The 13,295-nt window shown below is 36.1% G+C and overlaps 1 protein-coding gene across 1 annotated transcript in view; it reads right to left on the bottom strand.

The window, feature by feature from the left end:
• Window positions 1-7,486, bottom strand: part of LOC149539209 (DNA polymerase epsilon catalytic subunit A-like) — a 106,859-nt gene extending 99,373 nt beyond the window's left edge. The window contains exons 1-2 of the mRNA XM_089800543.1: window positions 7,144-7,486; window positions 64-129 (exon numbers count right to left, since the gene is read on the bottom strand). Coding sequence (XP_089656669.1) covers window positions 64-129; window positions 7,144-7,386 — 309 coding nt within the window. The 5' untranslated portion in view covers window positions 7,387-7,486. The remainder of the gene's footprint in view (window positions 1-63; window positions 130-7,143) is intronic.
• Between the last annotated feature and the right edge of the window lie 5,809 nt (window positions 7,487-13,295).

The raw sequence follows: 13,295 nt of genomic DNA, 5'->3' as shown, positions 1-13,295 counted from the left end.
AGATATATTCTTAGTAATGTCACTGAGTAAATCGTGGCAGAATAAAACTAGCCATCAACTCACCTGACATACAAAATAGAGATCAACACAGCTGAATGTTTTGTTGTCATCTTCATCTTCAAATGATGACTGCAGAAGATATTAATCAAAATGACAACATTTCAATAAAGGTGGTCGCTCTAAGAGAATCAATAAAAAGACAAAGCAAGCAAAGACATTGTGCTGTAATGGTAATTGAGATTATTCATAAATAAATTGATTTAAGTTCAAGTCCCTTTTGGTAGCATGTGATATAGCATGCCTGGGGGTTGTGTCCTCATTTGCATTCCAATGGTTGTGAGATCCATTATAAAAATAAAAATAAAAACCCATACAGAAAACATTGAAGCAAATACAAAATTTTATATCTCCAAGAAGACCTATTCATACAAAATCTGAACTGCATACATGCAATAATCATTTACATGGACTTTGAGTAGATCTTTAGCAAATAGAATGAAGTGATGAAGCATAATATCATTTATAGAGTCTATATTAAGAATGTGAAATAGAAGAGAAGCAAGGGCTTCACCATAATCACTATAGTTTAGCATAGGGAGAGAGAGTATATCAATAACAATTCTTACCTTGACTTAAAGGGAGGGCACAAAATCAGATTACTTGTTTGTCTCCTCTTGAGAAAACCGTTCAGAGAGGAAGCTTTTTGGAAAATGATGAGAAAAAAATATAATTTGTATCACACAAACCTAAACATGATGATATCTTCAAAATGCTGATATGTGATATTTTATAATGTATCAAAAAATCTAGTTCTATCAGCTTAACCAATAACCAAGTGGAATGCCTTGCCGTTGTTGATGCAGTCATGTTAGGAATCAAACTTGGCATCAAACTCCATTTGGAGGGAAACTCTTAGATAGTGATAAATGGAATAGCAAAAGGAAGTTTGGATGCATGGTACCTTGATAAGTATATCAGGCAAATCAGAGACTTATTGAAGGAGGTAACTGAGTTCAGGGTATCCCATGTGCCTAGGAAAGCAAATGAGTTAGCAAACAAGTTACCAAATATTGGAGTGGCATGTCATGCGAATGACAATTCTGCAATCATTGAGTTTTTAATGACATCCCTTCCCACAAGCTGGCCATGTGACCCCTTCACACCTAAAATTATACCACAACGGTGGTGGCTGAAGGTTTGCAACTGGGGCAATTCTTTTGGTGATGCTAACCCATCCTTGGTATCCGTTACCAATCCTTGGAAATCTACCCTTATAGGAATGGAGGCGATGAAACTAGTTGGCATTACGTGAGTGGACTAGTGGGGGGTACAGCATATGTCTGAATTGAACATCACAATCTTTCAAGATCTGAGGGACACGCCTTCTAGAGGCATCCACGGGATTTTAAATATCTCATCCTCACAAGCCTTTGGCACCCATTATCACCAACAGCTTTTTGTGTGCAAAGCATCACTTGAAGTCTATGGAGGCTAACTTCTCACTCTTGACTAATGGACAAATCCCTTCCAATAAGGGTTCGATCTCAGTGACCTGACTAAGGAACATCTTCAAGCTCAACAAGGAGCTTTTTTGGGAGGCGCTTAAGCTGATGTTTGGTGAGCACTATCAGGAAGTAGATTGGTAGTCAAGGTCCAATTTGGACATCTCATCATTGTTCTTGGCCCTGGCACTCATGTGGCGAACTCTAATGCAAAGGTGTCTCGAGCACAAGTGGGATGGTAGTGCAAATGATGTGATTCGTAGAGCCAAGATTGGTGTTGGTATTCACATGGAGAACCTACAGATTGATAGGGGAAGGGTTGGGTGAACTTCAACCTTTGTTGGTTTGGTCATCCACAAACCCAAATGAAGTTATCCTTCCTTTAGTGTCTTGGGGTTGGCACAAATTGCTTCTAGTCCTTTGCTCTCTAAAATTGGAGCGGGCATTGGTGGGAGACTCGGTGGTAAGGAAGCGAAAGAAGACACCAATGAGATCTAATGCACCAATTGGTGGGGATGCGAGGTTGCAAATTTGAAGGCAAATCCTTTCATGACAGGGCAAGCAAGAACCCAAGGTGTTTGGTGTGCTTTTTGTGGGTGGCTATAATGCGGAGGTAGCGGGGGTATCTTCTCATCTACAAGACGTGCAACTTGTGGATGGTGAGGTGCATGGCCCATCTTCACAGACTGGTCAATTCCCTATGGCAAGGGTGAACATCTCCCTAATTCCAAAACGTGTTTTTGCTCATAGTGGGAGGAAGGCTCGTTGACACAATGTCTCCTTGCAAGATCATGGTATCCCCAACTTCTCAAGGGAGGAAGCAACTAACTAGTTAAAATGAGTCATGATCAGTTCTTGGGTATGGGTGGTCTGTTTGGGTACATGTTTGGGGCCTGCAATTTTGCCTTAGGTGTGGGCATTTTGGGCTAATATTATGCAAAATGAAATCCTTTGTATGTATGGGGGTTCTTGGTTACTATTCCATAGGTAGGGGTTTTCAAGTATGGGAGTCTTTTTGGATAGCACGACATTGCTATGGTGCATCTTTTGTTAATTCTTAATGTGACTTTGTTTTTGAATATCAATACAATATATTATTACCGATCAAAAAGAAATTCTATCAGTGTGCCAAAGAAACTCATGGAGCTTTTTGACTACCTAGCACCTGAATGTTTGTTGCAATATACCAAAGAAAGCATGGCAATTGCAAATGTGACATCATTAAACATTGACTTATAATGTAAACAAAAGAATGCTAGCTATATTTTTGTTATGAACTATTTTCCATCTCACCATTTCTCTCTCTCATCAAAGTAAATTTGGTATTTGGTTTCTCAACATGATCCAAGAAATTGGACGTAAAAGTGTAGACATAATTAAACCAAAGAAAACAGAAAACTTTGCTAACGTTGATGACTACCCACATTGAGAATATCTAACACCATGCTACGAAAACAAAATATTGTTTTATGGTTAAAAGCTGCATTTGATTTTAAATAAAATGGGAGCAGACTTAGGATGCAAAAATTTAAACTTCCTTTATCCCTATTAGCATTCCATTTTGATATTCAAACTCTTGCTATGAGGACAGATAGTTTTAGTGGCCCTTTCACTTGACCTTGCATTTGTTGGCAGTGGCAAGTTGGCAGAAAGGATTTTCCGTCAAAGACAAATGACCTCAAATTTCAACAATGTTCACTCGATAACTATATTCATGAGTTGTATCTACACATAACTTCAGTTTAAGATGTCTCATGTTTAGTGACAATAGCAGCAAAGTTTACATAAATCAAATGATAGTGAGAACATCCAACATGCTCAACTTGCTAGTTAAATTGTTCTTTCTTGAATAAAGGAGAACTTTAATTAAAAAATTAGAATAGTTCGCTCTTTTATCTTTAAACAAGTAAGATAACAATTTAATATAACATTCTCTATTGAGCCTCTTTCATCTTATCTGGTTGAAGAGAGAGAGAGAGAGAGAGAGAGAGAGAGAGAGAGAGAGAGAGAGGTCCAAGCCCTTAAGCCTTTGTTGGAGAATGCCCGCAAGGCGCTCAAGATCACTAATTCCCACCCTATCTTTGGAGAAATGTCCATTGCTTGGATTTACACAAGCCCCTCCTTGGTAACACTTCAGTCTTCTCTTCTTAGCTAAATAGTAATAGGATTGAATATAATACTTTAGATAATAGACCATTTAGATATATATTATAGAAAATTTGGATATATATATATATATATAGAAATGACTCTGATTTCATCGATACTAATATGTACTATATAGATGTATATTCACATCTAAAATATAACATAAATATATGTATAATTCTTATTTCAATATTATTATCAGGTATAGATAATTCTTATTTCAATTTACTATAAATATATATATATAGTCTAATAATAGTTATTTATTTTTAATAAGATTCAAATATAATAGCTTGTGAATCAATATTTAACTTAGATACAATAGAATGTAATTTGTTGTCCCTCAATGTTTACAGCATTGTGATGATTCCCTTCCTTTTTTATCTCTTCCTTGAAGCGTAATAATTATATTTTTTATCGTCTAGTTCATCTTTCTTATATTCCTCCCATTCCATATGATCAATTTATAATGTATTTAATAATCTTCCATTCTTATATTTCTTTTATGTTCGATATTGATAAAATGAAAGACTTCAGTACCATTATGCATGCATCTCAAAAGACATACTCTTTCAATATTTGTGTTTCTTCCTAAAGAACACATTCTTTGAGAGTTGACTAATTGGTTATGGCTAATTGTTGATAGGTATTATAATTGTTGTGTATATAGTTAACTAATTTCTTTAATAAACTTGACTATTGATTCATTTGTAATTTTGTATTTTAATTAAAGATTATATTTATTTATTTGTTTTGATATTTCTAATCTTATTATTATTTATTATTATATTTTATTTTAGGAACCTAGTCTATTATCATTAGGGTCTCAAATAGAGGACATGACATTCTTCAATTTTTCACTATGGTTGTTCTTTGCTCTTTGAGGTTCTTGTTCCACTTTCTTATATATTTGTACCTATTTGTGGACCACTTTTCTTGTGGTTCCCTATTGTTTAGTATTTTATCTTTGCTTTTCCCCTTGTGGAGACTTTGACTCTCTTGAGTCTCATTGACCTATTTTTGGTCATACAAGGACAATAACATACATTTGTTTATTTTTCTTTTCTTTTCTCAAGGAGATCACCTTTCCTCTTTCCACAACATTTCTAGGGAAGTTATCCTGCATTTCTCCTCATCACGAACAATAACCCTAGTGTTGTGGAGGAAGAATAATTTGTTTGGTTGTATTTCAGCTTTGGTTGCTAAGAATATGAAAAAACTACTCATGGGACCAATTTCAATTGAAGGGCCTGAGAAAGTTATGTTTTAGAAGAAGAAAAGTAATTCTCCTAGTGTTGGTGGTTTTTATACAAAATCTTTTTCAAGAACACTGGAAATTCCTAAAGCTTCATCTACTAGAGGTTGTTTGTGAATCTGTGGTCAATATGCAAACACAAAAAGCTATTAATTCTACTTTCTTGACCTTGATTCCTAGAAAAGAGAAGGCTAAATTCTTTTGATTTGTTTTATCCCATTGTCCTTTGCAATGTTTACAAGATAATCACCAAACTCATCATAGAGTGCTTGAGGCAGATTTTGACCTCTCTTATTCTGTCTAACCAAGGTGATTGTGTTAAAGGGCACCAAATCTAATGATATTATTCTTGTTGCTGAGGTTGTTCATTTATGGCCATGTCCAAGGCCTATGAAAAGGTTAGGTGATCATTCCTCAAGAATCTTCTGTCAATTTTTGAATTTTGCATAAGGAGGATTGAATACAAAATGAATTATGAGATTTTTCCTTCCTTCTTTGTTCTTATTTAAGGCCTTCTTTCTCCTCTCTTTTTTGGCTTGCACAAGACTACACCCTCAATGAACCTAGATCTTCATACATCTTCAACCTAATGAAAAAAGGTTTAGGCAGAATGCTTGAGCACCAGAGAGTTAATGATTAAATCAAGAGCTTGCATTGGATTCAAGATGGTGTCCCCTATGGCACCTTCAAGTTGAGGATGGTATTGCAATCATGATAGTTAGTGAAATCAAGACACGATCAACTTCAGGATAGCTTCGAATTTATGTGTCTGCCTTTAGACAATAGTTTAATGAAGACAAGTCCAACACTATTTAAAAATTTATGTGGCTTATCTAGCAAAGAATCACATCACATGTTATACTTTAAAATAGAGAATCTCTCATTGGATCATTTGAAAATATCTTCATCTCTTAGCTACCCCAATCCAAATAAATGGAAAAGTATTTTGGACATGTTTTGAATGAGTGTTAGTCATTGGACTTTCAAATAGTTATCTTTTGTTTGAAAATTGACAATTCTAAAACCTACTTTGCAGATTTTCCTAATTATAGATTCTTAGTGCTATCAATCCCTGAGAGTTTCTTTCCAAAAATTGACACAATCTAGAATATTCTTATGGGTGATTTGAATTTCCAAAAAAAATTGAAAAGGAATTCAGTCAATTAGGATTAAGTGTCTATAACTAAACAATATGGCATCCTTGACCTAGGGCAATTGGAGCTCAATAGCCAAGCCCTAGCTGCCAAATTTTATTGGAGATGGTAAAAGTGTCCAAAGTAACCTTGGGTTAAAATTCCTAACAAGCAAAGTGCATATGTGAGTATAACTGAAAACGGAAGAAACAAATTCATTGAGCTATGCTCCAAAGGGGGTTGAGCATGGTATGGATTCAAACCCTGCCAAGAGAAGGGCTCTTATATGTATGACGGCCCTAATTTTGGAGATCGACAAGAGAAATTTTCAGAGAAAAGAGAAGAGTGATTTTTCACAACAAAGTGAGCAAGTTTGGGAGCTTACCCTATAGATGCTACCGGTACTCGTCCAGCACTCTTTTGCCTATTCTAGGCCAGCTTAGTTTTATAGGTCCATGGTTCTGTCTAGATTATTTGTGCACGTTGACATATTTTTTCTTCTCTCGCTACTTAAAAATGAAATGAGCTCATCAGCTAGCTTAGATGGCAACCAACAAGTCCTTAAATGAGTGAGTGTGTTGAAAAAGGGAGCTGAAATCAAATAACTGTTCTATGAAGAAACGGGAAATTGAGGCCTCAGAGTTCTCCATCGATGCAATTAAAAGGGGCACGTACGTTCGGTAGCATTAAAAAAGAAGTGTAAGGACGCTTAACAAATAGCTACGGAAAGCCACGCCAGTCATGCTTCATATTAAATGAAGAACATAACTAGTTGTACTACTTTCTACTAATTATTAGCACGCTTTTGTAAATCGCATAGACTGCTCCTCTGATCTGTTCCATTCTAGCTATAATTTCCATCCCCCGATACATTTTAGGTAGTTGCACAAAGCTAGCATGATTCATCTTCCTGAAGAAGGATAAAGGATGCACGTCTTTTGTCTAGTGGTGTAATGAAATGGAAAAGTTAACAGCATGACCATTTCCGTAAACGAAAACAAAAAAAGATGTCTCATTGTTCTTCCAATGCTGCGAATTCCAAAAAAAAGCATTTGACAATGATCTTAGAAGAAAAATAAAAGCACGCATTGAAGCTTAAACTTACAGATGCCATAGTAAGAAGCCATCCTAAGCGAGGTTCGCCTTCAGTGAAGAGATCGAACCCTAGCTTGGCCTCTAGCTCCTCCTCTTCACCTCGCTTGATCTTATTCGGACGGGGCTTCCTACCGAAAGCTCTGCCCCCTCTGCCTCGTCCTCCCCCTCCTCTGCCCCGCCCTCCTTCGGGTGCATTGGATCTGTATCCCGCGCCTCCACCAGGCACATTTTTGCCTCTACCTTGACCGCTCATTTTGTTCTCCTTTCGGTTCAGTTGGGCATAGAGGTACTCCAATTCTGGATTTCGAGTGAGATGGGTTTTCGGTGAGAAAAGAGAGCGATTGATTCAGAATGGGCCGAAGTGTAGGAGAGAGTAATTTGGCGGCAAATATTGCGCGCGGGAATGTCAAAAATACATTTTTTAAGTTTTACAAGAAGTTCCTCGGCACTAGTTCACACTCAAGCTTATTTTGTCATTTCGTGTTTTGTTTTCTTAATCATTTAAAACTGGCGGTCCTTGTTGAGGAAGTGAATGACTTAAAAATCGAGTGTTTATATGGTTGTTTATATAAGTTTCATTAAATAGAGAGAGTGATCTTTTGATTTAGAGTTTTAGATTCTTAAACAATAAATAAATAATGTGTATATATACAAATCGTGGAAATGGGAAGTCAAGGTGGGTTCATTATCAAAGATTTTAGTTTAATATGTGATTGAGTTTAAGTCTATTATGTAGGGTTAAATCTTGATTCAATATGCCTTTATTTTTTTAGATTGTAGTTTTATGAAGACAGTTATTTAATGTTTTTTCACTAAATGATGTAAATTAAAAATAGGAGTTTTCTTTGATAGAAAAGTTTTCTAGATTTTTGTATCGTTTTTAAGAAAAAAGCAATCACAAGTTATAAAGTCTACATTTTTTTTAAAAAAAATTAAAATGGTATAATAGCTTAAAGATTGTTGCTAAATTGGTTTGCCACAAGACATGAGGGTGATGTTATGTTATATAGATGTCATCTATTGGAAGCACGTTTGAGCCAAGTTTTATTCTTGATGATTTTGATGGATTACATTCTCGTACATGTGGTTGCTTAGTCGAAGGTAACTTGCGGTTTAGATGTATGTTAGCCTCTATTATTCTAATATGTTATTTAAAGGTAGAGGCACAAGCATTTTATTATTTTGTCTTGTTTGCCAACTTTTTTTAAAAAATAAAGTGACGTCAAAATTCTAATGATGTGCTAGAGAAAACTTTCTCTGTCACATTCAAAGGATGAGGTAGAATCTAAAGAGAGGTTTGAAGTCCTTTTGGAAGCTTCAATTTATCCTCCTTTGTTATTCTCTCTTGATTCCTTGATTGCTTCTTAGTGCTCTTTTTTGCCTTTAAATTCTTAGTCTTGTTTCTTTCTTTATTGGATGGCTTTTGTTTTGTGTGTCACTCATACTTTTGCTTTATATATATATATATATATATATATATATATATATATATGGTTTTCTTTTCCTTTATCCATCCATGCTTGTATAGTTACCTGGACCATACCAAAACTTAAAGCTTGAGGGCATGAAGCTATTGACATTCGTGAGTCAACAATGCTTAAAGAAAATTAAATTAATACTACTCACAAAAGAAATCATTTTGAGATGTCTTAACAAGTGATGAGCTTGAGAGAGATCCATAAGTGGTTAGGTTCGATGTCATGGTGAATAGGAGGTGAACAAGCTAAAACATAGGAAGGAAAGCTTCCACCTCATTGTAGTGCCTACCCTCGTTCACATCTTTTCTGGACATTGTTGTTGTTATTATCAGACTATGATAGACTAGTTTTATGTTGATGGATTAGTGGTATTGTTTTGAGACTATCAGACAGTATGTTATGGATTCAGTGGTTACATGATGAGATCATTTAGACTTTACATTTCATATATGCATGATGATTATTATATTGCTTTCAGTTATTGTTGATGATTAGTTAGATCGTTTATTATCTCATGTGTTTTATTATGGATACTTACCCTATACTTGCATGTGTATGGTGTGTGTGTTTTCATATTGTATGGCGTTTCTGATATGGTTAAGGAAGGGAGTCGTAGTCACTTGCTTAGTCAGGATCTACACAATGCACCACTTCCTGCCATTGCCTGTTTAGCTTAGCATTATATATATTGTATGTACATGCATGATTTTTCTGCAGGTTGCAGATACCGGGTATCGACTTTCCTGAATTGCCAGGATGAGCGTACCCTATTATACTATCTCAATGATAAGAGAAGGGAGATAAATTCTCAAGTCCAAATCCCAAACCCTTAAACCAATTGTCCTAGTGAGGTAGGACAAGTATCTGGATATTTTACCCACCGAATGTGTCGGATGACATATTTCATGATTTTTAACCCTTTAGACTGATTTTGTGTGAATTGCTCTATAATGGGTTTTTATATTTTATCTTGGAGGTCTATGGTGAATTTTCTATTAATTAAGTCTTAATAAATGGATTTAATTAATAAATTAATTATTTGAGAAGATTAATATAAAATATCATGGTCTTTGATATTTTGATTATAATTAATTAAATGTAAATTAATTGAGGAAAAAGGATTAAATAAAAGAAAATTAGAAATTAAAATTAATAATAATTATAAATAATAATAAAAGTAATAAATAAATAATAATAATAAAAGTTATAAAAATTAAAATGAAAGTTATAAAGATTTAAATAGAAATTATATAAAAAAGTAAATTGGAGTTATAAGCTTGCCTAGGAGTTAACGCACCTTTGTAATTCTCTTATGTCAACAACACGGAGGTTAGTGCATCAATTAAGCACATGGTGTCTACAACCTTATGACTCATCTAGAAGGTTGGAAAAGACACATGCTTAGTTGGTGACACCTTCTAGCTATTTCTAGAAGCATTCTAGATGTTTCCTGAGAACTCTTTATATTCAGGCATTCCTAGAATCTTAGAGATAGCGTTTGGAGAGCAATTGGAGCATTGGAGGACTCGAGAACTCTGAAGAAGGGAGGAGCTTGCTCTGCGGGTTTTCTGAGGAAGAGTGAATTAGCATTAGAATTCGGGTAGATTCTTGTGATTTTATTTATGCTATTTCTGCATCTTGCATTCCCTGTCTTCTTCATGTCTTCCATATGTTTTCTGGGGATTTTTCTATTTAATTGTATGCATTCTCAATATGGGTAGTTACATTTATTTGAGAATCTTATATGCATAGATTGAAAAGAACACGGGACTAGGGTTTAAATTGTAGCCAAATCCATTAGATTGATTATTGGATAAATTTGAGATCAAAAGTTTATAGGAAAATTCTGAAAATTATAATTTTTAAATAAACTGTTTATATTCTCGAATTTCCATATATATATATATTCATTTAAAAATCGAATATCATACCATTGATCGAATACGTTTTAAAAAAAAATGTTAAACTTTGTTAAAATTGAAATCGCATATAATAACCGGCGAGTTGAAATCGCTTATGCAATTTTTATTTTTTTTAAGTAATATGCATAAAATGGGGGGGGACGAGACCCGTGCCCCCGTGCCCACTACGGTCGCAGTGTACTGGCTGTCGTAGGTACTGCAATGGCAGGGGTACACAGTACCCGCTGACATCGGTCGCAGGTGTAATGTCCCCATTTTAGCAATTGACCAAGTGTGTGTGCGTTAGCCTTGTTCTACATGGTCCTGAGGGCTAACGAAGGGTTTAATGTGATCCTGGAGTGTTTTGGCCTTGTCATTTCCAGTTTGGGCCAAAATGAAGTTGATTTACTCAGTTTCAGGCATACTTACTATTTTTAGTAAGTCGGTAGAACACAGTGCAGGTCAATTTTGGTGATTGGATTCGATACTCCTCGGTGAGAGCTTTCCGATGAGCTATCACTCGCATTATTCGGAGTCTGATTGCTAATACATTTTAATGCCTGAAGTTTTATTAAAGTAACGTCTAATTTAATTGTAAAATATTAAAGTGTTACTTTAATATTTATTTTATGGTGATGTGTACCCAAGGGAGACATAAGGGGTATTTTAATATATGTTTTATATATTACACTTCTTTTATCCCACATTGCCCATATGAGTTGAGCGGACCCTTGGAAATAAAATAAAAGGAAGCATTTGTGGCTTCACTAGGAGGTTGAATATGAGAAGAAATTGGTGTGTGAGTTGCAACTCTGTTCTTGGCATTTGAGGACATTTATCCTCTCTTGTAACATTCTAGACGTCATTCCCTTGGGGTTTGGCCTTTGGAATTCTTTGTTATCGGCTTCATTATCAAGCAGTTTAGTTGCATTTCCGGCTACAGGCAGATTTGGTATTTTGCTCATATCTTCTTCACTACTTGTCTGACGCTTATGCCGCTTTGAGGGAATGATATTACGAAGGTAGTGGACTGATTGAAGGACAAAGTACTGTAGCAGCAAGTTCGAAAGCATGCGCTGGAGTATTATGTCAATAATGCTGAAGTAATTAGTGAGTTGATAAATCTGCCATGCATTTGGTTTTATGAATTCTGAAAATAACATTTTATTGGCAGCAGTTCATTTCCACTTTGCATATTATTGTAGTTTCTTTCTTGTTTACGTTGTATGATGCCAATTCCATGCACAAAACACAACAAACAAATAAACGTTTGATTTCTGGAGTTATAAGGGGTTTAAAACATTAAACGGAGAAATAAGAGGTTGAATGCAAACTATTTGACATAATTCCTCTCAGCAATTTGGTTTAGTTTTTGGGACATTCAGGGGTGCCCATTACAGTGGTATCAGAGCTATAAGTCCTGCCATCCTATGGAGGTCTTATAGGGAATTTGGAATAGCCGGATAGAGGGAAAAAGTGTTTGATGAAATGTCAAAACACTAAAATCAGAAATAAGTAAAAAACACAGGCTAAGCATTTATGTTTGAGCATGCGACAGGGGTCTTATAATTTCTCTGATACTAGAGCAAGACAAAATAGGATTTCAGACTTGCAAAGCAAACAGTCTAGTATGTCCATGCAGGTGGACATTGAATCCAACCATACAGACACAGAGGAGATATTCTTTGATCAGGACAATAATATGGGTGATCAAGATGACAGGAATACAGGATTAGGCGGAGGCAGAAATGCTGGTCCAAATCAGGGGGAGGTACTGTTCAGATAGTTACTAGATACATTAGAGCAGGGGCAGCGTATGCAGCAGGAGTAGAATAGGCGAATGGACATGATGTTGCAGCTCATGGCTAGACAAATGGGTGTCAATATTAATCCAGGTGATGCCAACAACAGAAACAATAACAATAGGGGAAACAATAGCCTTGGAGGCCAAGGCAACAACAATGGTCCTGAGAATAACATTAATGGTAACAATGGACATGGCAACAATGGGAATGAGGCTGATAACTTTAGACACATTGCATGCCCAGCTCGGACTGCGAGCTCGAGACCTCTTCTACCCACTTTCCCACCCAGAGATCCGGTTCAACCAGTAAACGAACCGCAGATTATCGAGTTACAGGATCAGCTCAGGAGGGACTGGGAGGCTAGTGGACCGGAGTTTCAGGCGGATATTTCTCTTAGAAATTATATGGACTTGAGGATGAGACACATGCCTAAAGCAGGAGGGAGGAATCAAAACTTTGAGTTGAGGAAGAAAGTCATAAAACTTTCTTTACCTTATTATGATGCTTCAGGGAAGATGACTGCACAAGCTTGGGTGCAGAAGGTAGATACATACTTGCAGCTAAATCCTATGCCTGAGGAGGAGGCTATCAAGTATGCGGCTATGCACTTGGATGGCGTTGCACATGAATGGTGGCATCATGGCATGGTGACTTTGGGGCATAATCAGATTTCATCCTATGAGGAATTCACTGAAACATTGATTGAGAGATTTGACACTAAGGATTCCGAGTTACATTTCAAGGAGCTAGCACAGTTAAAACAGTCAGGTTTTGTGGATGCTTACATTGCCGAGTTTTAGCGCTTGTCTGTACTTGTTATTGATATCTCTCCTAGGAGATTGGTGGTGTTATTTTGTGATGGTCTTGCTGATCCATTACGAGGTTGGGTGAAGGGACATGATCCACTCACCTTAGCTAAAGCAACTAAAAAGGCACGAGATTTAGCCCCTTCGGTATACAAAGGAAAAAACCATTCAA

The sequence above is a fragment of the Cupressus sempervirens genome, chromosome 9 (assembly GCF_028749045.1).
Source record: "Cupressus sempervirens isolate cs-2001-9-10 chromosome 9, ASM2874904v1, whole genome shotgun sequence".
NCBI classification, from domain to species: domain Eukaryota; kingdom Viridiplantae; phylum Streptophyta; class Pinopsida; order Cupressales; family Cupressaceae; genus Cupressus; species Cupressus sempervirens.
The sequence above is the reverse complement of the archived record's forward strand: the minus strand, read 5'-3'. Positions and strand labels throughout refer to the sequence as shown.